This window comes from Pogoniulus pusillus, chromosome 15 (genome assembly GCF_015220805.1).
Source record: "Pogoniulus pusillus isolate bPogPus1 chromosome 15, bPogPus1.pri, whole genome shotgun sequence".
Lineage (NCBI taxonomy): Eukaryota > Metazoa > Chordata > Aves > Piciformes > Lybiidae > Pogoniulus > Pogoniulus pusillus.
In genome coordinates, this window is record NC_087278.1 from 3962597 (window position 1) to 3987106 (window position 24510).

At 46.9% G+C, this 24510-nt stretch overlaps 1 protein-coding gene and 1 long non-coding RNA gene across 2 annotated transcripts in view; one reads left to right on the forward strand and one right to left on the reverse strand.

Annotated features, from left to right (window-relative positions):
• The window catches only part of APAF1 (apoptotic peptidase activating factor 1), a 49096-nt gene that overhangs the window by 4405 nt on the left and 20181 nt on the right, over positions 1 to 24510 (forward strand). The window contains exons 4-15 of the mRNA XM_064154977.1: positions 252 to 449; positions 1977 to 2160; positions 5039 to 5151; positions 5654 to 5785; positions 6461 to 6699; positions 8325 to 8492; positions 10741 to 10872; positions 14166 to 14279; positions 15596 to 15774; positions 16792 to 16918; positions 20562 to 20687; positions 22487 to 22615. Of these exons, the coding sequence (XP_064011047.1) occupies positions 252 to 449; positions 1977 to 2160; positions 5039 to 5151; positions 5654 to 5785; positions 6461 to 6699; positions 8325 to 8492; positions 10741 to 10872; positions 14166 to 14279; positions 15596 to 15774; positions 16792 to 16918; positions 20562 to 20687; positions 22487 to 22615 (1841 nt within the window). The remainder of the gene's footprint in view (positions 1 to 251; positions 450 to 1976; positions 2161 to 5038; positions 5152 to 5653; positions 5786 to 6460; positions 6700 to 8324; positions 8493 to 10740; positions 10873 to 14165; positions 14280 to 15595; positions 15775 to 16791; positions 16919 to 20561; positions 20688 to 22486; positions 22616 to 24510) is intronic.
• Positions 23713 to 24510, reverse strand: part of LOC135181688 (uncharacterized) — a 32168-nt gene continuing 31370 nt past the window's right edge. Inside the window, exon 5 of the long non-coding RNA XR_010304968.1 lies at positions 23713 to 24028. This is a non-coding gene — a long non-coding RNA (uncharacterized LOC135181688). The remainder of the gene's footprint in view (positions 24029 to 24510) is intronic.

The following is a 24510-nucleotide window of genomic DNA, read 5'->3' on the forward strand; positions in this document are numbered from 1 at the left end:
ACCTCATATAGTTATTAATTGTGACACTGTTGTAGATTTGAAGCTTGCTAACTGCTAAGCAATTTATTTCTAGGAAGCAAGAGGTTTTCAGTATCTGATGTTGTGAGTCCAGTAGTTTTTAGAGCATTTGTATGGGCCACAAATTTGTTTGGGGGGAAACCCACTAATTATTTGGGTTGGTGCAATGTTTGGTGAGGTATCCCATTTAGAACTGACTTTTTATTTTCATGTGTCTTGCTTTTTAACTTCAGTGAAGACAGTTCTCTGCGAAGGAGGTGTGCCACAGAGACCAGTTGTGTTCGTCACTCGGCCGAAGCTGGTAGATGCTATTAAAGAGAAGCTGTACTGCTTAGGAAATGATCCAGGTTGGGTCACAGTTTATGGAATGGCAGGTTGTGGGAAGACTGTTTTAACAGCAGAAGCTTTAAGGGATCATCAGCTCTTGAAAGGTACTTCTGTAAAGATATCTTGGAGGGGAAAGTGAGACTTGGGCATTAGAAAACGGAAGGTTTGGGGGCCGTGGAAGGGGCTGGGAATGGCAGGACAGCAAGAGTGGAAGCTAATGGACTAACTCCCTCCCTGAAATGCTTATACACCAATGCACGGAGCATGGGGAGTAAGCAGGAGGAGCTGGAGATAGGCTGAATGACTATGATATTATTGCCATCACTGAAACATGGTGGGACAGCTCCCACGACTGGAATGTTGCCATGGATGGCTCTGTACTCTTCAGAAGGATAGACCAGCAAGATGAGGAGGGGGAGTTGCCCTCTATATGAGAGAGCAACTGAAATGTGCTGAGTTCTGTCCAAGGCAGGGGGCAGAACAAGTTGAAAACTTGTGGTAAGGATTAAGGAATGTGGAAAAGGAGATGAAATTGCTGTAGGGGTCTACTATAGACCACCAGACCAAGAGGAGGATGTTGTTGAGGCCTTCTACAGACAGCTGAGTCCCTTCCAACACCTAACATCCTATGATGATCCTATGAATTATAGAATGGTTTGGGTTAAAAGGGACCCAAGGGTTAAGGTTCATCTAGTTCCAACCCCCTGCCGTGGGTAGGGACACCTTCTGTCAGACCTGGTTGCTCATCCAATCTGGCCTTGAACACCTCCAGGGAGGGGACATCCACAGCAGCCTGGGGCAGTCTGTTTCAGTGTCTTGCCACCCTCATTGGCAAGAATTTCTTCCTAATATTCAGTCTAAAGCTACCCATTTTCAGCTTCAATCCATTCCCTCTTGTCCTATCACTACAAGCCCTTGTGAAAAGTCTCTCCCCAGCTTTCTTGTAGGCCCTTAGAAGCTCTCCCCAGAGCCTTCTCTCGTGGCTGAACTGTGCCAACTCTTGCAGCCTGTCCCCATAAGGGAGGTGTTCCAGCCTCTGATCATCTTCATGGCCTCCTCTGGACCCACTCCAACAGTTCCATGTCTTTTTTTTTTTGCTGGAGGCCCCATAACTAGATGCAGTGATTCAGACAAGGTCTGACCAGAGCAAAGGGGGAGAATCATCTCACATGGTATAGAGATTGACACTACAGCATCTTCTACTACAGCTGACTTTTCCAGATGCCTTTTTATTCACTGTTTGGGGATAATTTTCACATCCCAGAGCTTGAATTCCTGCAGTACTACAGGGTTAAGAAAGTAAATGCTATGTCAGATTAGGAAGGAAAATGGATGCAGAAAGCATTGTCAAGGGACAGGCAGGAAGGCAGTGTAGAGAGGAGGGATAACAAAATCAGGGCAGTGTGAATTCTGTCTGTGAACTTGCCCTACAGAGCCTATTCCTTTTTTAAAGGGAAAATAGTGGTCTTGTGAAACATCTGAGTTAATGTTAGAGTTTCAGGGTTGGCTTGCAGTAGACTTTAGAGTTTTATGTTTGAATTGAAATTGAGTTGCAGATTGCTCTTGTAAACTGCTATTGATTATTTCTCATTTAAAATGCCTAAGGTGATTAATACTGCTTTTCTTGTTAGATTGCTTTCCAGAAGGAGTTCACTGGCTCTCTGTTGGAAAGCAGGACAAAGCAGGGCTCCTCATAAAACTTCAGAACCTCTGCAGTAGATTAGAGCATGACTCCACCCTTTCACAGAGGCCACCACTTAACATTGAAGAGGCTAAAGATCGTCTGCGTTTGCTGATGCTCAGGAAGTATCCCAGGTGATGTCAGGAAGATAGAACACTTTTTATAGCTGGTAACACATGGCAGGGTAACTTTGGTCTAATCATCTAAAGGTGTCTGTGGTGTGGTTGAAAGTAGCTATCACAGGATGTTAGGAGTTCGAAGAGACTCAAAGAGATCATTGAGTCCACCCTCCCTGCCAGAGCAGGAACATACAGTCATACACAGGAACACATCCAGACAGGCCTGGAAAGGCTTGAGACAAGGAGACTCCACAGCTTCTCTGGGGAGCCAGAGCCAGTGCTCTGTGACCCTTATGGTAAAGAAGTTCCCCCTCGTTTTGAGGTGCAACCTCCTGTGCTGCAGCTTCCATCCATTGCTCTTTGTCCTGTCCCAGGGAGCAGTGAGCAGAGCCTGACCCCTCTCCTGACCCCCAGCCCTCAGAGATTTATAAACGTTTATTAAATCCCCTCTAAATCTTCTCTTCTTCAGACTAAGCAGCCCCAGGTCCCTCAGCCTCTCCTCATCAGGCAGTGCCCCAGTCCCGTAATCATCCTCACAGCCCTCCACTGGATCTTCTCTGTTAGATCCCTGTCCCTCTTAAACTGGGAGTCCAAAACTGAAAGCAGTACTCAAGATGAGGTCTCCCCAGGCCAGGGTAGAGGGGAAGGAGAACCTCCCTTGATCTGCTGGATACATTGTTCTTAATGCACCCCGGGATCCCATTGGCTCTCTTGGCTACAAGGGCAGGTTGCTGTCCCATGGACAACTTGTTATCCACCAGCACTCTCAGGTTCCTCTCCACGTGGCTGCTCTCCAGCAGATCACCTCCCTACCTTCTGTTTTCCTACAGAATATTAGATGAACCTAACAAGACTTCTAGAGTTTAATTTCTTGTGTTAAAATGTGTTTAAAAGTTCCTAAGGGACTGGAGCTCTGCCTTATGAGAAAAGGCTGAGAGCCTTGGTGCTTTCTAGTCTGGATTGGAGAAGACTGAGAGGGGATTTAATGACTGTATATAAATATCTCAGGGCTGGGGGTCAGGAAGGAAGCAACAGAGACAGCCTCTGCTCACTTGCTCCCTGGGATAGGACAAAGGGCAACAGGTGTAAACTTCAGCACAAGAAGTTCAACATGAGGAAGAACTTCCTTACTGAAAGGCTCACTGAGCACTGGAACAGGCTCTCCAGAGAGGTTCTGGAATCTCCTTCTCTGGAGACTTTCCAGGCCTGTCTGGATGTGTTCCTCTGTGATCTGAGTTAGATTGTGTGGTCCTGCTTTGGCAGGGGCATTGGACCTGATTATCTCCAGAGATCTTGACCCCTAACATCCTGTGATCCTATGGCTTATATATGATAACAGTAAGTCCAGGTAAGTGTATAAAAGATAGATACTAGAAGCTCATTTCTACAGGCTGCCTAGGGAGGTGGTTGAGTCCCCATCCCTGGAGGTGTTCAAAAGAGATGTGGCGCTTGGGGGTATGGCTTAGTGGAGGACTTGGTAGAGTAGGGTAGTGGTTGGAGCTGGTGATCTTGAGTGATTGTGTATAATAAACATGATTTAACTGTGTGCCTTTCCTGAAGGAATACATAGGCTTGTCCTGGACATGTGTGTATTTAGTAGACTAAAAAATCTCCTACTAACAAAAGATGTTTGCCAGGTGTGCAGGAGTTGAGCCTGCTTGAAAAAATACTACTTGTTGAATAATGGAAATATTTCTCAAAATCACAGAATCAGCCAGATTGGAAGAGACCTCCAAGCTCATCCAGGCCAACCTAGCACCCAGCCCTGTCCAATCAACCCGACCATGGCACTAAGTGCCTCAGCCAGCCTTTGCTTGAACACCTCCAGGGACAGCAACTCCACCACCTCCCTGGGCAGCCCATTCCAATGCCAATCACTCTCTCTGCCAACAACTTCCTTCTAACATCCAGCCTAGGCCTCCCCTGGCACAACTTGAGACTGTGTCCCCTTGTTCTGTTGCTGGTTGCCTGGCAGAAGATACCAATCTCACCTGGCTACAACCTCCTTTCAGGTAGTTGCAGACAGCAATGAGCTCTGCCCTGAGCCTCCTCTTCTGCAGGCTGCACACCTCCAGCTCCCTCAGCCTCTCCTCACAGGGTTTGTGCTCCAGGTCCCTCAACAGCTTCATTCTCTGGACAACGTTCTGGACATGTTCCAGTATCTCAACATCTCTCTTGAATTGAAGACCCCAGAACTGGACACAGCACTCAAGGTGTGGCCTGACCAGTGTTGAGTACAGGGGAAGAGTAACCTCCCAACCTCCCTTGTCCTGCTGGCCACACTGTTCCTGATCCAGGCCAGGATGCCATTGGCTCCCCTGCCCACCTGGGCACACTGCTGGCTCATGTTTAGCTACTCTCTACCAGCACCCCTAGGTCCCTTTTTTCCTGGCTGCTCTCCAGCCATTCTGTCCCCAGCCTGTAGTGCTGCTTGAGGTTGTAGCCAAAGAGTAGAGCCCTGCACTTGGCCTCGTTCAGTCTCATCCCATTGGCCTCTGCCCACCTGTCCAGCCTGGCCAGGTCCCTCTGCAGGGCTCTGCTACCTTCCAAGAGATCCACAGCTGCTCCTAGCTTGGTGTCATCTGCAAACTTACTGATAATGGGCTCGATCCCCTCAACGTCTCTCTTGTATTGAGATGTTTTTGTCTATGCTTGAATTGTAACTATAAAGCAAGAAGTGGTTAAATGTATTACTATTATTTTTTCAGATGCTTAGATCCAGCTCTCTGGCAGTGTTTAATGTCCTCTCACAAGAGATTTTGCATGTTTGCATTAAAAGTGATAACAGTCATACATTGTAAATTCTGAGAACATTCTTTCATCATTAAAATGCAGTACTGTATTTTAGCACTGAGAGTTGATGTAAAATCTGCAATATTTCTTCTTGCTCTAGGTCTCTTTTGATCCTGGATGACATTTGGGATTCCTGGGTATTAAAAGCATTTGATAATCAAGGTCAGGTTCTTATCACCAGCAGGGACAGGAGCGTAACCGATGCTGTGGCTGGTAAGGAGCAGTTTCCTCTCCTGCACCACAGACTGTGTCTGTGTATATCTATGCAGTTTGTTCTGGGAGCTTTTAAATCAACCTGAAAGGAAGAGTGTTTCAAAAGTGGCAGAGTTCTGGAGTTGTGCTCTGTAAGACTTTATATGCTGTTTGTGAAATAAATGTTGTGTGTTGGCCTCAAAGCCTTACATCTACGCTGAGCAGTGCAGTGATGTTCAACAGGATAAATTAACCTCTGACACTGCTGCTGCTAGACTGATTGTCTCTACACTATTAAGCAGTCATAATGCATTTCTAATTATGAGATGATAGCCTAATTTTGTTGTTTATCTGATGCAAACTTGGTTCTGATAAGGATATACTCTTCTTACTACCACTAAGCACATGAAATGCTATGCAAAACATCACAAGCCAGGACTTTGCTCCAGATTTTGCTTGAGTGGTGCCCTCCATTTCCAGAGGATTTTTCACATTCTCTGATGTTTTTTTTTTCCATGTTTAGGCAATAAATATGAGGTTCATGTGGAAAGTGGACTAGCACATGAGAAAGGACTGGAGATTTTATCCCTGTTTGTGAATATGAAGATATCAGAACTGCCAGAACAAGCTAACCTCCTTGTAAGGGAATGTAAAGGTACACTTGCTGCTCTTTAACATATCATTTACCACTCAATGTGTTTGTTTTTCCTTCTAGAGTTTGACTTAGAGAGGGGAATGCTCTTTAAAGCTGTATCCTTAAGTAAAACACAAATGCTTGTTAAATGTTTGGGAGTTGTGTTTTGATAGTGTCTCATGTTGATTTTCAAGTAGCTTTCTTCACCGCATGTTCGTCTTGCCCCCTCAGTACACTTAAATTTGGTGAGTTTGCAAATCACACAATCAGTCAGGGTTGGAAGGCACCACAAGGATCATCTAGTTCCAACCCCCCTGCCATGGCCAGGGACACTTCACACTAGATCAAGCTCTCTAGAGCCTCATCCAGCCTGGCCTTAAACACCTCCAGGGACAAGGCTTCCACCACCTTCCTTAGCAACCCATTCCAGGCTCTCACCACCCTCATACTGAAGAACTTCCTAACATCCAGTCTGAATCTACCCATTTCTAGCTTTGTTCCATTCCCCTCAGTCCTATCACTACCTGACAGCCTAAAAAGTCCCTCCCCATCTTTCTCGTAGGCCCCCTGAAGATACTGAAAGATGTCCATGTGGTTTTGTTTCTCCTCCACACCTCCAGAATTTTGTCACAACTACTTGATTAAAGGATTCTGTCCTTCAAAAGCCTCTAAAATGAAATCAATCTTTTCCTACAGGTTCTCCTCTCGTGATATCCTTGATAGGTGCACTACTACGAGACTTCCCTAGTCGTTGGGAATACTACCTCAGGCAGCTGCAGAACAAGCAGTTTAGAAGGATAAGAAAATCTTCTTCTTATGATTATGAAGCCCTTGATGAAGCAATGTCCATAAGTGTTGAGCAACTGAATGACAATTACAAGGACTACTATAAAGACCTCTCTGTCCTCCCAAAAGATGTCAAAGTACCTACCAAGGTAATAAGAGCCACACAGAAATCTTGTGCATTTTAGTGAGATACAAGCAGCAATAATTAGCTGACAAATCTCACAGTTAGGGAGATAGAAACAGAAGACTTCCTGAGATGTGCAATTGCTGTGCTTTATTTATGCTATATGTAAGTTAATAGTAAGTGCTGCATCGTGTAGGTTGGATCCATTACTGTCTCATGACTTTTATTGTCACTAGGGAAACTAAAAAACTGATAAAAATGTATTCATGATCACAGAATGCATTGGGTTGGAAGGGACCCTCAGTGGTCATCTTGTCCTACCCCCCTGCAGAAAGCAGGGACATCTCCAACTAGGTCAGGTTGCTCAGGGCCCCATCAATCATAGAATCAGCCAGGTTGGAAGAGACCTCCAACATCATCCAGCCCAACTTAGCACCCAGTCCTAGCCAATCAACTAGACCATGGCACTAAGTGCCTCATCCAGGCTTTGCTTGAACACCTCCAGGGATGGGGACTCCACCACCTCCCTGGGCAGCCCATTCCAATGCCAATCACTCTCTCTGCCAACAACTTCCTCCTAACATCCAACCTAGACCTCCCCTGGCGCAACTTGAGACTGTGTCCCCTTGTTCTGTTGCTGCTTGCCTGGCAGAAGAGACCAACCCCACCTGGCTACATCCTCCCTTCAGGTACTTGTAGACAACAATGAGATCACCCCTGAGCCTCCTCTTCTCCAGGCTGCACAGCCCCAGCTCCCTCAGCCTCTCCTCACAGGGCTGTGCTCCAGGCCCCTTACCTTCAAGTTTCACCTTGAATGTCTCCAGGGATGGGTCTTCCATCACCTCTGGGCAACCTGTTCCAGTATGTCACCACCTCTCACTGTGAAGAACTTTCTCCTTATGTCCAACCTAATAATGTTTAATTTATGTTGCTTATATAGCTCTTTATTTAGATTGTAATTGAGCTCTCTGAAGGCTTAAAAACTCTTAGGTGAAATTTGTCTCCTTTAAGAAAAAAGATTTGATCCCTGTAGATCAGCACAAATAGGCAAAGGATGGGATGTTTGACTTGTCCTGGAGTTTGTTATGGAAGAATTAGTAATCCAGTTTATTACCATTTGTAATCTGTATTTGTTAGCTTGTGTTTTGTTGTCCCTCAAGTAGTAGCCTCTATGATATTTGTACAGAATCACAGAAACATTCTGGTTGGAAAAGATCCCCAGGATCACCAAGTCCAACCATTATCCCTACTCTACAAGGTTCATCCTAAAGCATATCTTCAAGCACCATATCAAATTGACTTCTAAACTCCTCCAGGGCTGGTGACTCAACCACCTCCCTGGGCAGCCCATTCCAATGCCTCACCACTCTTGCTGGCAAGAAAGGTTTCCTGATGTTCAGTCTAAACTTACACAGTCACTGCCTGGGGCCATTCCCTCTTGTTATATCACTGTTTACCTTTGAGAGGAGATCATCACCAACCTCTCCACAACCTCCTTTCAGGTAGCTGTAGACAGCCATGAGGTCTCCCCTCAGCCTCCCCTTCTTCAAACTAAACAGTCCCTGCTCCCTCAGTCACACCTTGTAAGATTTATTTCCTAGTTGTTACCTCTTCATTCTGATTCTTTCCTGTCTTAATGTGTTTTCTTAGGTCCTCTGTATTCTGTGGGATATGGAAACTGAAGAAGTTGAAGATATCCTGCAGGCATTTGTTAACAAGTCCCTATTGTTCTGTGATCGTAATGGGAAGTCATTCCATTACTATTTACACGACCTTCAGCTTGATTTCCTCACAGAAAAGAATCACAACCAGCTTCAGGTAGGGTACTGACTGATCTGCTTCACTTCAACTTGGCTCTCCCAAGGCTGGGCATTGCTCAGAAAACATGCCTCTGTTAAATGCTGTCACAGTAGTGTCACTGAGTAGGTCCACAATACACTTAAACTTTATGCTGACTGATTAAAAACATTTTCCACTTGAAGCTGTGGAGTGATTCCAGGATAGAATCACAGAATGTTAGAGGGTTGCTCTAGAGATCACCCAGGCCAGTCCCCCTGCCAAAGCAGCATCACCCAGACCAGGCTACACAGGAACATGTCCAGGCAGATTTGGAAAGTCTTCAGAGAAGGAGACCCCACGACCTCTGTAGGCAGCCTGATCCATGCTCCAGCACCCTCACAGGAAAGAAGCTGAGGCAGAACTTCCCCTAGTTCCAGCTTATACCAGCTGTTGGAGAGCAGCCCTGAGGAAAAGGACCTGGGGGTTTGGGGTGATGAAAAGCTGAACATGAACCTGCAGTGTGAGTGCAGCCCAGACAGCAGCTGTGTGCTGGGCTGCAGCAAGAGTAGTGTGGCCAGCAGGGCAAGGGAGGGGATTCTGCCTCTTTACTCTGCTCTCCTCAGACCCTACCTGGAGTCCTGTGTGCAGTTCTGGAGTTCCCAACACAAGAAGGACATGGAACTGTTGGAGGCAGTCCAGAGGAGGCCACCAAGATGCTCAGAGGGCTGCAGCAGCTCTGCTATGAGGACAGGCTGAGACAGTTGGGGCTCTTCAGCCTGGAGAAGAGAAGGCTTCAAGGAGACTTTATAGTAGCTTTCCAGTATCTGAAGGGGGCCTACAGGAAGGCTGAGGAGGGACTATTGACAAGGTCTTGTAATGATAGGATGAGGAGGATTGGGGTTAAACTGGCAGAGGGGAGATTCAAACCAGATATTAGGAAAGGGTTCTTTGCAGTGAGGGTGGTGAGACACTGGCACAGGTTGCCCAGGGAGGCTGTGGCTGCTCCCTCCCTGGAGATGTTCAAGGCCAGGTTGGAAAAGGCCTTGAGTGAGCTGTTCTGGTGGGAGGTGTCTCTGTCTATGGCAGTGAGTTGGAACTGGATAATCTCTGAGGTCCCTTCCAACCTAAACTATTCTGATTTCTTGTCCTGTTACTGGACATCAACAGAAGGAGCCTGGGACCTGGGAGTGCTGGTGAATAACAACTTGTCCGTGGCACAGCAATGTGCCCTTGTGGCCAAGAAGGCCAATGAGATCCTGGGGTGTATTAAGAAGAGTGTGTCCAGCAAATCAAGGGAGGTTCTCCTTCTCCTCTACTCTGCCGTGGTGAGACTTCATCTTGAGTACTGCCTTCAGTATTGGACTCCCCAGTTTAAGAGGGACAGGGATCTACTGGAGAAGGTGCAGCAGAGGGCTACGAAGATGATGAGGGGACTGGAGCACTGCCTGATGAGGAGAGGCTGCTTAGTCTGGAGAAGAGAAGACTGAGGGGATTTAATCAATGTTTATAAATCTCTGAGGGCTGGGGGTCAGGAGAGGGGACAGGCTCTGCTCACTGCTCCCTGGGATAGGACAAGGAGCAATGGATGGAAGCTGCAGCACAGGAGGTTCCAGCTCAACACAAGGGGCAACTTCTTGACTGCAAGGGTCACAGAACACTGGCACAGGCTGCCCAGAGAGGTTGTGGAGTCTCCTTCTCTGGAGCCTTTCAAGGCCTGTCTGGATGTGTTCCTGTGTGACCTGAGCTGAATTGTATGGTCCTGCTCTGACAGGGGGGCTGGGAGAAAAGACTGACCCCCTACTTGGCTACAACCTCCCTTCAAGTAGTTGTAGACAGCAGTGAGGTCTGCCCTGAGCCTCCTCTTCTGCAGGCTGCACCCCCCCAGCTCCCTCAGCCTCTCCTCACAGGGCTGTGCTCCAGGCCCCTCACCAGCTTTGTTGCCCTTCTCTGGACACATTCCAGTGTCTGAACATCTCTCTTTAATTGTGGAGCCCAGAATTGGACACAGCACTCAAGGTGTGGCCTGACCAGTGCTGAGTACAGGGGCAGAATAACCTCCCTTGTCCTAGGATCCTAACCTGATTAGGTTAAGAGTACAGTTTTGGAAGGTGAGTACAGTTTTGGAAGGTAAGCTTTGTTAATTTCCTGTGTTGGTATATTGGGATTGAGAAATAAGATTCTATACATAACAACATAATATTAACAGCTATTATAATTCCTTGGTCCTGAAATCTGTCTGTAGCTTGGCATAATATTAACTCCAAGTGTGTTTTGTTTCCCATTGCAGGAGTTACACAAAAACATAGTAAATCAGTACAAGAAGTACTACAAACTTAATACACCTGTTCCATCTCAAGAGGATTGCATGTACTGGTACAACTTTCTAGCCTACCACATGGCTGGTGCCAACATGCAGAAGGTGAGTTCTGACTAATATCCTCTGTTTCTCTTCTTGAGCCACCTTTATCCTTGCCTTTCTCCCAGCTTTTCCCTCTTTTTTTCCCACTTGAACCTCTTTCACCCTTGGCATTTGTGTAGCTGGGTAAGCACTCAACATAGAGTCCTTTTGTGACTGCCCTGATCATCACTGTCTGCTATGGGAATGGCTTTATTTCTACCCTTTATGTCTTGGCTCCTCTTACTTTGTATCATAATTTGTGTGGTTCTAGTTGGGTTTTTTTCTTCCCTCTTTAAGAAGCTTTGAGAAAAAAACTCTCAAGTTTTTGAAACCCCAGGCTTGCTTGATTGTGTGATAATGCAGCTAGATTGGTTTCTTCAGAGGATTTGATTAGTTTCTTTTTTTTCTGCAGAGATATTGTTATGCTTTTTTCTTAATTCATGCTGATTTAGAATCACAGAAACAGTCAGGGTTGGAAGGGACCACAAGGATCATCCAGTTCCAACCCTCCTGCCATGGGCAGGGGCATCCTACCCCAGATCAGGCTGGCCACAGCCTCATCCAGCCTGGCCTTAAACACCTCCAGGCATGGGACCTCAACCACCTCCCTGGGCAACCCATTCCAGGCTCTCGACACTCTCATGCTGAACAACTTCCTCCTCACCTACCCACCTCCAGCTTCACTATGTTCTCCCTAGTCCTGTCACTCCCTGATAACCTAAAAAGTCCCTCCCCAGCTTTTTTGTAGCCCCCTTCAGATACTTCAAGGCCACAATGAGTTCACCTGGGAGCCTCCTCTTCTGCAGACTGCACAGCCCCAACTCTTTCAGTCTGTCCCCACAGCAGAGCTGCTGCAGCCCTCTGAGCATCCTCCTGCACAGTCCTGCTCTGGACACACTCCAGCATCTCCACATCCTTCTTGTAATGGAGGCTCCAGAACTGGACACAGTACTCCAGGTGGAGTCTCAGCAGAGCAGAGTAGAGGGGAAGAATCACCTGCCTGGCCCTGCTGGCCACACTTCTACTGCTGCAGCCCAGGCTCTGGTTGGCTTTCTGGGCTGCAAGTGCACACTGCTGGCTCCTGTTGAGCTTCTCATCCAGCAGCACCCCCAAGTCCCTCTCCTCAGGGCTGCTCTCCAGCCACTCACTGCCCAGCCTGCATTTGTGCTTGGCATTGCCTCAATCCAGATTCAGGACCTTGCACTTGGTCTTGCTGAACCTCATGAGGTTGGCTTGTGCCCACCTCTCCAGCCCATCCAGGTCCCTCTGGCTGTCATTCCTGCCCTCCAGCCTGTCTGCTGCACCACACAGCTTGGTGTTGTCACCAGACTTGCTGAGGGTGCACTCAGTGCCACTGTCCATGGCACCCACAAAGCTGTTGAACAAGACTGGATTTGTGTTTAAAAGTTAATTCTCTGCATCACTAGAGTTCAACAGCCACAAAAGAATCCATCAAAGTTTGATGAGTAATCTCTTGTTCCCAGGATTGCCTTGGCACCTTTGATAACTTGCTGTTATTTCTGTCACCTACTGTTCTCTAGGTGCTGAGCTAGAATAAGATGCAAACCATGCAGGAAAATGAATGCTTCAGCAATTTCACTTGAATGTTATTAGAATTCTTGCCTTGAATAGCATTTGGTCCTGATTGTTAATTGCTTCATTTCACATGGACTCAAAGCTTTTCAGCTGAACCTCTTTTGAGATGGCTCATTGGGCTGACTCATGCTATGAAATATGCTTTGTGTGCTTAGAAGCTTTCATAATTACTGTGAAATACAAATCTGGGGTGGGGAGGGCTTGTAGTGGACTTATTATCTCAGTCTCTTTCATTTCAGTGTAGTTTAAATGACTTTTTAATTTTCAAGTGCCTCTGAGGGTTGGAGTTGATGACATCTGGAAGCCCCTTCCAACCCAAACTATTCTATCATAGAATCAACCAAATCAACCAGGTTGGAAGAGACCTCCAAGATCATCCAGGCCAACCTAGCACCCAGCCCTATCCAGTCAACCAGACCATGGCACTAAGTGCCTCATCCAGGCTTTGCTTCAACATCTCCAGGCACAGTGACTCCACCACCTCCCTGGGCAGCCCATTCCAGTGCCAATCACTCTCTCTGCCAACAACTTCCTCCTAACATCCAGCCTAGACCTCTCCTGGCGCATCTTGAGACTGTGTCCCCTTCTTCTGTCATTCTATAATAGCAGATATTTTTCTTTTGGTTTTCTTTCAAGCCCAGCATCTGTTAGGAAGAACAACAGATCACTGTTAGCAGAGTGATCTTTGCAAGCCTGGACTGGAAGAACCTTTTATAGCTGTTATCCTAAAGCAGGTTACAAAAGTCAAGATGTGCTTTGTGCCACCATCCCTTCTCTGGCTGTATCAGAGCAATCCTTTGCATTAAAATCACAAGCTTAGCTTTCTGTCCTCTGAATTTTCACACCCGAGCAAGTAAAATGCAGGAAACAGCAAACTGCATCAGGTTTTAACTAGAGACAATTGCAGCAAAGCATGTGAAATACTTAAGGTATTTCCTGGGCTTTACTTTTTGCCCTCTAGCAGCACTACAGGCTGGGGACAGAGTGGCTGGAGAGCAGCCAGGAAGAAAGGGACCTGCGGGTGTTGGTTGAGAGTAGCTGAACATGGGCCAGCAATGTACCCAGGTGGCCAAGAGAGCCAATGGCATCCTGGCCTGGATCAGGAGCAGTGTGGCCAGTAGGACAAGGGAGGTTATTCTGCCCCTGTACTCAGCACTGCTCAGGCCACACCTTGAGTGCTGAGTCCAGTTCTGGGCTCCTCAATTCAAGAGAGATGTTGAGGTGCTGGAAGGTGTCCAGTGAAGGGTGACAAAGCTGGTGAGGGCCTGGAGCACAGCCCTGTGAGGAGAGGTTGAGGGAGCTGGGGGTGTGCAGCCTGGAGAGGAGGAGGCTCAGGGGTGAGCTCATTGCTGTCTACAACTACCTGAAGGGAGGTTGTAGCCAGGTGGGGTTGGTCTCTTCTGCCAAGCAACCACCAACAAGGGGACAGAGTCTCAAGTTGCGCCAGGGGAGGTCTAGGCTGGATGTTAGGAGGAAGTTGTTGTCAAAGAGAGTGATTGGCATTGGAATGAGCTGCCCAAGGAGGTGGTGGAGTTGCTATCCCTGGGGGTGTTGAAGAAAAGCCTGGATGAGGCATTTTGTGCCATGGTCTGGTTGATTGGCTAGGGCTGGGTGCTAGGTTGGCCTGGCTGATCCTGGAGGTCTCTTCCAACCTGCTTGATTCTATGATTCTGTTATGAAACTTCACTCTCTGACCTTCAATTTTGTATTTCTTGCAGGAACTCTGTGCTCTAATGTTTTCTTTGGATTGGATTAAAGCTAAAACAGAATTGGTAGGGCCTGCTCATCTCATTCATGAATATGTAGAATATAGTTCAATCCTGGATCAAAAGGTATGATACTAAAAGGTAAATGATCAGTCTGTTCCAAATAAGTTTTTCTACTTTGTATTTTGTTAGATGTGTGTGTGGGAGATAGAGAGCTTAAAAAACTGAAAGGGAAAACCAGTGCTAACTTTAGAATCACCTTGAAGAAAAGTGAAGAGAATTTTGTTTCAGTGTTAGTTGTAATTTCAGTGTATGCCAAGTGATTGATCATGGCACTCAATGACTAAGGAACTTAAGATCTAATCACAGAGACATCCAGGTTGGAAAAGCCTCTCAGGATCTCCAAGTCCAACCTATAGCCCTGCTCTACAAGGTTCACCTTAAACCATATCCAAAAGCACCACATCCAAACCACCCTTAAACACATCCAGGCTGGGTGACTCCACCTCCCTGGGCAGCTCATTCCAGTCCCTGACCACTCTCTCCATGAAAAACTTTTTCCTAATGTCCAACCTAAACCTCCCCAGCCTCAGCTTGAGGCCATTCCCCCTTGTTCTGTCTTCAGTTACCAGTGAGAAGGGTCCAGCAGCAGCCTCTCCACAATGTCACTTCAGTTAGCTGTAGACAGCAGTGAGGTCTCCCCTCAGCCTCCTCTGTTTCACACTAACCATCCCCAGCTCCCTCAGTCACTCCTCATCAGATTTATTCCCCAGGCCCTTCCCCAGCTTCGTTGCCCTCCTCTAGACCCACTCCAGCACCTCCATATCTCTCTTGCACTGTGGTGCCTAAAACTGAACACAGCACTCAGTGTGGCCTCACCAGAGCAGAGTCCAAGGGGGTAATCCCCTCCCTGCTCCTGCTGGTCACAGCATTTTAATCCAAGCCAGGATGCCACTGGCCTTCTTGGCCCCCTGGGCACACTGCTGGCTCACATTCAGCTCCTGTCTATTACAACCTCCAGAGCTCTCCAGCCACACTGCCCCAAGCCTGTAGCATGGCATGGAGTTGTGACCCGAGTGCAGGACCTGGCCTTTGGCCTTGTTGAAACTCCTCCCAGATGGTGTGCAAGTATGGGACACTGCTTTGGAAGAGGTGAAGAACTTGGTTGGCTGCTGGGATTAGCCTTTCAGATGTTTCACACTGACTGCTTATATCCTTTTGATTGAAAAATAAGGATAATAGGCTTTCCAGATGAGGATAAGGAAATACTTCAGCCTATTGTATGTGCTTGCTAATCAAACTACGTGGAAAAATAGAACCAAGTGCTTCTGTGAGAATATTAGCTGTACAGAAAATGCAGAAAGCAAAAGGCACAGAGGAAATAAATCCACTTTCAGACATCCACTTTCTCTCTTACCAACTATTTTCTGCTCTGTACATAGGATAGCACAGTACGTGAGAACTTCCAGGAGTTCCTGTCTTTAAATGGGCACCTGCTTGGAAGAGAGCCCTTTCCTGACATTATCCAGCTGGGGCTTTGCCAGCCAGAGACATCAGAAGTGTATCAACAAGCTAAGCTCCATGCTCAAAGAGCAACAGGAACGTTTTATTTGGAATGGATGTAAGTAGCTGCAGTCAGGCTGCTGATGTGCTGATGCCTTGATCCAAGGAAATTGTCTACAACTAAATAGAAGCATAGAATGGTTTAGGTTGGAAGGGACCTCAAAGATCATCTAGTTCCAGCCCCTCACCAAAGGCAGGGACAGCTTCCACTAGAACAGGTTGCTCAAGGCCTTGAACACCTCCAGGGAGGTTGTGGAGCAGAGAATCACAGAATGTGATCTTTGATCACATTCTGTGATTCTCTGCTCCACAACCTCCCTGGGCAACCTGTGCCAGTGTCTCACCACCCTCACTGCAAATAACTTCTTCCTAACATCCAGTTTCAATCTCCCCTCTGCCAATTTAAACCCATTCCTCCTTGTCCTGTCATTACAAGACCCCTCCTCAGCCCCTGTATAGCCTCTTTCAGATACTGGGAGGCCACTCCAAGGTCTCCTTGAAGCCTTCTCTTCTCCCAGTTGAACAGCCCCAACTCTCTCAGCCTGTCCTCATAGCAGAGCTGCTGCAGCCCTCGGGCATCTTTGTGGCCTCCTCTGGCCTGGCTCCAACAGCTCCATGCCCTTCTTGTGTTGGGGAATACAGAACTGTGCACAGCATTCTCGCACTCCTTTGCCTAACAAGATAACTGAAGTGTAAAATATCTCAGTTCTTTTCCAGTGAGGGTGGTGAAAGGCTGGAACAGGTTGCCCAAAGATGTACTTGAGGCCCCATCCCTGAAAACATTCAAGATTAAACTTGATGTGGCCATGGTCTAGTTGGAGATCTTCCAGTGTCTCACCACCCTCACTGTAAAGAACTTCTTCCCAACATCCAGTTTCAATCTCCTCTCTGCCACTTTAAACCCATTCCTCCTCGTCCTGTCGTTACAAGACCTTGTAAATAGTCACTCCCCAGCCCTCCTGTAGGCCACTAGAGGGCCACTAGAAGGTCTCCTCGAAGTTTGTAGAGCATTTTGATCAATAAAAAGGCAATAAGGAAATCCAACTCAGCTTAAATCAACTCTCTTACCCTGTAGAAATAAGAAGTCCTTGAAGAACCTCTACCGGCTGGTTGTACGTCCACACAGAGACGCAGTTTACCATGCCTGCTTTTCTAAGGACAGGCAGAGGATAGCATCCTGTGGAGCTGACAAAACCCTTCAGGTAAGGTACCTATACATGGGTGAAAAGAGGTGCTGAGTACCAGCTTGATAACATTTGTTAACACTCCTGTCACGTTTCTGTTGCTGTTATGTGGAGATGTTAGGGATCTAGAATGCTTTGGAGACAAATGATTGAAGAGAATGCATTGTCATTTGCCCAGAGAGGTTGTGAAGGCTTCTCCTCTGGAGATACTCAGAACCCACCTGGATGTGTTCCTTTGTGACTTATTCTAGGTGGTCCTTCTCTGACAGGAGAGTTGGACATGGTGATCTTTTGAGGTCCCTTCCAACCTGTAATGTTCTGTGATTACACGACCACCAAGGAATGGGCTGCCTGGGGAGGTGGTGGAGTCACTGTCCCTGGGGCAGTTCAAGGCAAGGTTGGACGTGGCACTTGGTGCCATGGTCTAGCCTTGAGCTCTGTGGTAAAGGGTTGGACTTGATGATCTGTGAGGTCTCTTCCAACCCTGATGATACTGTGAAGTTGCATGCTTGGAATACTCATCAGTATCTTCTGGTTTGAAAGCTGAACTGTGTGACTTCAGGGTTTATACCCTCACCACTGCTCGAGCTCTTGCATTCCACAGAAAGACTTCTTCTGTATGTATAGGTGTATAAGTGTGGAATTTGTAGTTGTAAGAATAGTTTAGATTTGGTTAATAGATCCAATGCTTTGCAGTTATATTTAAAAGTGCTGACAAAGGACATGGATTTAAATCTAAAGAGTGAAGGTAGAGTCACAGAATCAACCAGGTTGGAAGAGACCTCCAAGATCATCCAGTCCAACCTAGCACCCAGCCCTAGCCAGTCAACTAGATCATGGCACTAAGTGCCTCATCCAGGCTTGGCTTCAACACCTCCAGGGATGGCAACTCCACCACCTCCCTGGGCAGCCCATTCCAATGCCAATCACTCTCTCTGCCAACAACTTCCTTCTAACATCCAGCCTAGACCTTCCCTGGCACAACTTGAGGCTGTGTCCTCTTGTTCTGTTGCTGGTTGCCTGGCAGAAGAGACCAACCCCCACCTGGCTACAGCCTCTCTTCAGGTAGTTGTAGACAGCAATGAGCCTCCTCTGCTGCAGGCTGCACACCCCCAGCTCCCTCAGCCTCTCCTCATAGGGCTTCTGTTCCAGGCCCTTCATCAGCTTTCTCACCCTTCTCTGGACATGGCAGTTGAACATAAGATTCACAGATTATTGCACTGGGTTGGAAGGAACCCTCAAAGGTCATCTTGTCCAGCCCCCATGCAGTGAACTAAACCACACTGCCCAGGGCCACATTGAATCTGATCTTGAATGTCTCTAGAAATGGGGCCTCAGCCATATCCCAGAGAAACCTGTTGCAATATTTTACCACTCTCTTCATAAAAAACTTGCTCCTGATGTCCAGCCTAAAGATGCCTTTTAATGCTGATGAAAAGCTCCCAGCCAAAGTAATTCACCCAAGCATATGCAGTATCTGCTTGAATGAATTGTTATTTCCAGTCACAGTAGACCTACAGAACTGGGAAACAGTAACCTGCTTTAGTTAAAGCTTTACTATTTCTGTGGCATGGTTATGGACATGATGCTACTTTGGTGCTTAGTTAGTAAATTGTTTTGTGCAGAAGGAATAAATCTGGGGAGAAAAAGGAACCCCTGAGACTGAGGACAGAATTAGACTGGAAATGGGCCCAAAGTTCTTAGGAAGTGGATTTTGGGGAGACAGAGAGGAAAGTGACTAACACGAATTTGCCAGCAGTCTGCCTGGAGGGGAGCCAGCCAGCTCTCAAGAAAACTGGCATCAGCCAGCCAGTAACCTGGTAAAGTATCCAGTATCCATATTCCAGGTAAGGGAAAGGAGCAACTTTGCTGCAAGCCTTTGCTATTGTTTTGGCTGCTTGATTGAGTACTAAAGTAATAATATTAGCAATGCTTAGTTGCTGTTCATTTGGCTACTTAATGTGTTACTGTGTTTCAGTTTTTGTGTTTTATTTGCTGGCTTCTCCAAAATGATGCTCGTGGCATCCACTGAAGGAGATGCCTGGTGGATGTACTCATGCTGTGCTTAGTTACTCTGCTAGGCTTCTGTCCTTTAATGGCCTCGTTACTGAGAGTGCTGATTGCTTCTTTTCCTCTTCATTTTCTACCCAGAGAAGCAAAAATTTTTTTTGCCTGGATTGCAACTGCATTGAAACTAAACTTCCATTGAAGAAGTAATAGGAAAATTAGCAGTTATTGTCTTTCCATTAACTTTGAACTTAATTGTGGGTTTTTTTCTAACAGTGGCTTGAGTTTTTAATGACTCAAAGCTACTTCTACTGAAATAGTAAATAAAAGTAAGCTAAAGTAAAAGTAAAATAAGGAAGTGGTTACTAGATTAAGAACAGATACTCTGCAGAATTTATTGTAAATAGAGATTTCCTGTTACTTCAGTTTACATTCTGACTTGAACAAATACCAATCACTTCACTGTCATTAATACTCTCATTCAATGAGAAGGGAACAAAAAATGGAGAAGTCACAGCTGGAATGTGCTGGTGTGTAGAGTGCTTTGTGTTTTGCTTCAATAATTAAGAGTGTATAACCTAAAGAGGAAAAGGAGGTTGTTCCTCCCCCATTCATAGATGCAGCCAGGTTGGAAGAGACCTCCAAGATCATCCAGACCAACCTAGCACCCAGCCCTGTCCAGTCAACCAGACCGTGGCATTAAGAGAGACTCCACAACCTCTCTGGGCAGCCTGTGCCAGGGCTCTGGGACCCTTACAGTAAAGAAGTTCCCCCTTGTGTTGAGGCAGAACCTCTTTTGCTGCAACTTACACCCTTTGCTCCTTGTCCTATCCCAGGGAGCAGTGAGCAGAGCCTGTCATCCACTCCTGGCAGCCTTCAGATACTTACAAACATTTATCAAATCCCCTCTAAGTCTTCTTTTCTCCAAGCTAAGCAGCCCTTCAGTTCCCTCATCATCCTCATGGCCCTAACACCTCCAGCCATGGGGCCTCAACCACCTCCCTGGGCAACCCATTCCAGGCTCTCACTACTCTCATGCTGAACAACTTCCTCCTCACCTCCAGGCTGAACCTTCCCACCTCCACCTTTGCTCCATTCCCCCCAGTCCTGTCTCTCCCTGATAGCCTAAAAAGTCCCTCCCAGCTTTTTTGTAGCCCCTTTCAGATACTGGAAGGCCACAAGAAGGTCACCTGGGAGCCTCTTCTTATGCAGACTGCACAGCCCCAACTCTTTCAGTCTGTGCTCACAGCAGAGCTGCTGCAGCCTCTGAGCATCCTCCTGGCCCTGCTCTGGACACTCTCCAGCATCTCCACAGCCCTCTTGTAATGGAGGCTCCCGAACTGGATGCAGTACTCCAGGTGGGGTCTCAGCAGAGTGCAGCAGAGGGGGAGAATCCCCTCCCTGTCCCTGCTGGTCACACTTCTGCTGCTGCAGCCCAGGCTCTGCTTGGCTTTCTGGGCTGCAAGTGCACACTGCTGGCTCCTGCTGAGCTTCTCGTCCAGCAGCACCCCCAAGTCCCTCTGCTCAGGGCTGCTCTTACTTTCAGAAGTAATGAAAAGGTTACATCCAGAGAGCTGTTTGAGAGAAAACAAACTTCGTATTTTCTGTTTTAAAATGGTATGAGAATGAAAAGCTTTTCTTGTTTATTTTTTAGGTGTTTAAAGCAGAAAGTGGGGAGAGACTCCTGGAGATCAGTGCCCATGATGACGAAATACTTTGTTGCTCTTTCTCTGCAGATGGTGAGCTTGTAGCAACTTGTTCAGCTGATAAAAAAGTGAAGGTAAGGAAATGGAGAGCAGACAATTTATTGTTCTGTTTTATTTTTGCCAAAAGAATGCTTTTCATTTCACTTTTCATTTCACTTTTAATCAACTTGGGCAGATTAGATTCTTAAGCTGTCACGGTCCAGAGAACAGAGATTCACAATAGCTCTGTCCAGAGAGCAAGATCTGTTCTCATGGATTTCCATGTTGTGAAATTAAGGTGCAAATGAGACCAGAGATCACCACAAAACTATTTATTGAAGGATAAAGTTGGACAAAACAGAGGGAGAAAGTGGGGGGGAGAGATAAAGACAGCAACGGAGAGGAAGAGAGGCTGCAGGGAAGCAAAAGAGCTGGGATCATGTTACCCTCAGTCGCAGATAGGGGGGAGAGAGATTCGGGTGCCTGGCCCAGGGATGGTCTTCTGTGGAGCTGGCAGGGGTTCTTCTGGTGGTGCTGCAGCTCTGGTGGAGGTCCACACTTTTGGCAGGCCTTGCTCCTGTCTTTTATACAGCTTTTTTGCCCTGTGTCCAGCTGCAGCTCCCCAGGGGATCTTCCAGTGTATTCTCCTGCATTCGCAGGGGTCCAGCACTCCACCCCCTCCCTGGCTGTACCTGTCTGTATCCTGAATACACAGAAGCCTTTTCTCCTTGGGGTAGCTGACTTAAGATGTACACATCCTGGGCATGCAGGCTGAGGTCCAGGAATTTCCAAGGCGATGTCTGTTGATTTGCATCCCTGAGCTTTCAGCTCTTGTCTGAGTCCCAGAGGTTAGCAAAGGCAACCTTTATCTTTGGTGATTAGGGAGAGACCACGCAATCTTTATCTTCGTTGATGATCAAGAGAGAGCATTTAGACTCTCACCTAAGCCTAAATGGTTTTTTTCAGCTGCCTGTGGATAAATGACTGAGAAACAAAGGCAGTGAAGCCCCACTTGTTAAATCACTTGAAAGATGCTTAAATTTAGCGTCGTGCATACAGAATCACCATTTATTTTACAGTGTCACAGTATCACCAAGGTTGGAAGAGACCTCACAGATCATCAAGTCCAACCCTTTACCACAGAGCTCAAGGCCAGACCATGGCACCAAGTGCCACGTCCAATCCTGCCTTGAACAGCCCCAGGGACGGCGACTCCACCACCTCCCCGGGCAGCCCATTCCAGTGTCCAATGACTCTCTCAGGGAAGAACTTTCTCCTCACCTCCAGCCTAAATCTCCCCTGGCACAGCTTGAGGCTGTGTCCTCTCTTTCTGGTGCTGGCCACCTGAGAGAAGAGAGCAACCTCCTCCTGGCTACAACCACCCCTCAGGTAGTTGTAGACAGCAATAAGGTCACCCCTGAGCCTGAAGGGGGCTGCAAGAAGGGTGGTGAGAGACTGTTTGCAAAGACCTGCAGTGACAGGACAAGGGGCAATGCCCTCAAGCTGGAGAAGAGCAGATTCAGATGGGATGTTAGGAAAAAGTTATGCACTATGGGGGTCATGGAATAGTTTTACTTCTTTATCAGATGATTCCTTTTGTTAGAACACAGTATCTGAGTCCAGTCCTATCCATAGCAAGGGATGAATTTAGTTTTGTTTTATGTGAGTGATTTGGAATTTTCAATTCCTCCCTTATTGGAGCAAAACTGATGAAATTCTCATATTGATCACATTCTGGTCTGACCTTGCCCCTCAGAACATCTTATTTCTCTTCATAACGTTTTTGAGGTGTTATTAAGAATGTTTGAGGACTTCAGCTGTATTTCAACACTTTACAGGTTTTTGGTTTTAATAAAGTGCTTTAAAATCTTTTTCATTCTTCATTTCTGCCTAGATCTGGAATTCAAGAACAGGCCAGTGCAGAAGTGTGTATGAACATGTGGAGCAGGTGAATTGCTGCCAGTTCAATAACAGAAGTGGTCAGTATCTTCTAGCTACCTGCTCAAATGACACTTTCATCAAAGTAAGTGGTAAACAATTAAGATTATTAGAATTGTAGAATGGTTTAGGTTGGAAGGGACCTCAAAGATGATCCAGTTCCAACCCCCCCACCATAAGCAGGGACACCTCCCACTAGGAACAGGTCACTCAAGGTCTTATCCAACCTGGCCTTGAACATCTCCAGGAAGGGAGCATCCACAACCTCCCTGAGCAACCTGTGCCAGTGTCTCACCACTCTCACTGCAAAGAACTTCTTCCTAACATCCAATTTAATTCTGCTCTCTGCCAGTTTAAACTCATTACTCCTCGTCCTGTCATTACAAGACCTTGTCAATAGTCCCTCCTCAGCCTTCCTGTAGGCTCCCTTCAGATACTGGAAGGCCCCTACAGGTTCTCCTCAAAGCCTCCAGGCTGCAGAGCCCCAACTCTTGTAGCCTGTCCTCATAGCAGAGCTGCTGCAGCCCTCTCAGCATCTTGGTGGCCTCCTCTGGACTGGCTCCAGCAGTTCCATCTGCTTGTGCTGGGGAATCCAGAACTCTACACAGTATTCTCATGCTCCTTAGCACAAGATAACTGATGTGTAAATATCTCAGCTCTTGACAATGGTAAAATACTGGAACAGGTTGCCCAAAGATGTAGTTGAGGCCCCATCCCTGGAGACATTCAAGATCAAACTTGATGTGGCCATGGTCTAGTTGGAGATGTTCCTTGCTCGCTGAATGGGGTTTGGAACACGATGACCTTTGAAGATTCCTTCCAAGCTGGTGCATTCTGTCATTCTGTGATTGTTAAATACTTTAAGGTGTTTCATTTAATGAGGCCAGTAAAAGAGAGATGGGAGTAGGCTGAGCACTGACTGCAGTCCTGTAATCAGATTTCAGCAAGGCAGAAGTGTTCATGCTCAGCAGAGAACAACAGCCATGTCCTCTGTTGGTGTAGGGCATGAAGGTGAGGGCTTTCACAAGGCTTTCAGAGGATGGTATGGGAATGAGAGGGACTATGGGAGTGAAATACCTGGTTCAAACCAGCCTAAGACAAATGCAGGCAGGAATTTATGTTTGAAAACAGTAACAGTGTAAGAAACTGGATACTAAGAGCTCGGGAGAAGAAAAGGCAGCATTAAGTGGTGCAAGTACATTTCTTTATTAAATTGAGCATGGGAGAGAGGTGTGAATGTGAATACAATAACAGGAATCACAGTAAGAGGTTTGTCAAGTTAAGCTAGCACTGTTCAGCCTGGGGAGCAGTATGAACAGGCAGAAAGAACAGAAACCAGGAAACTCAAGTCTGTGGTGGAGTTGCCATCCCTGGAGGTGTTCAAGAAAAGCCTGGATGAAGCACTCAGTGCCATGGTCTGGTTGACTGGCTAGGGCTGGGTGCTAGGTTGGACTGGATGAGCTTGGAGGTCTCTTCCAACCTGCTTGATTCTGTGATTCTAAGGAAAGGGGAAACCAGAAGAATCCAGTAAGACCTTGACTGTGGCAATTAGGTGTGCAGTTTCACAGGCCAAGTGAAATCGTACAGTTAAGTGGCACTGGAGATGCCCTGGCACTGCAGTGCTATTCTGCAAGGAGCCAACTCAGCAAAGACCTGCTTGCTGGCATAGATGTTCTGCTCCTTTGGTTCCTGTAGTGGCTCAATTGCCTAAGTCCAGTGCAGGAGAGATGTTGGAAGTAGCCAGCAAGGAGTGAGAGTGTTAGTGGAGGAGGAGGACAAGTGTCACTTCTAGTTGTGGCCAGCAGAATGTGAGGTGTTTTAATTGTAGTCTCATCTGAAGAGTTCTTTCTGTGAACTGGAGGTAGGATGCAGTTATGTCTGATGTCAAGGTGGGAAGAAGAGGCTTTCTTGCTGACCTTCTGAATGTCTCAGGAGATGCATTTGCTGTCTGAGACACCTTGGAATGGGCAGATTTAGAAG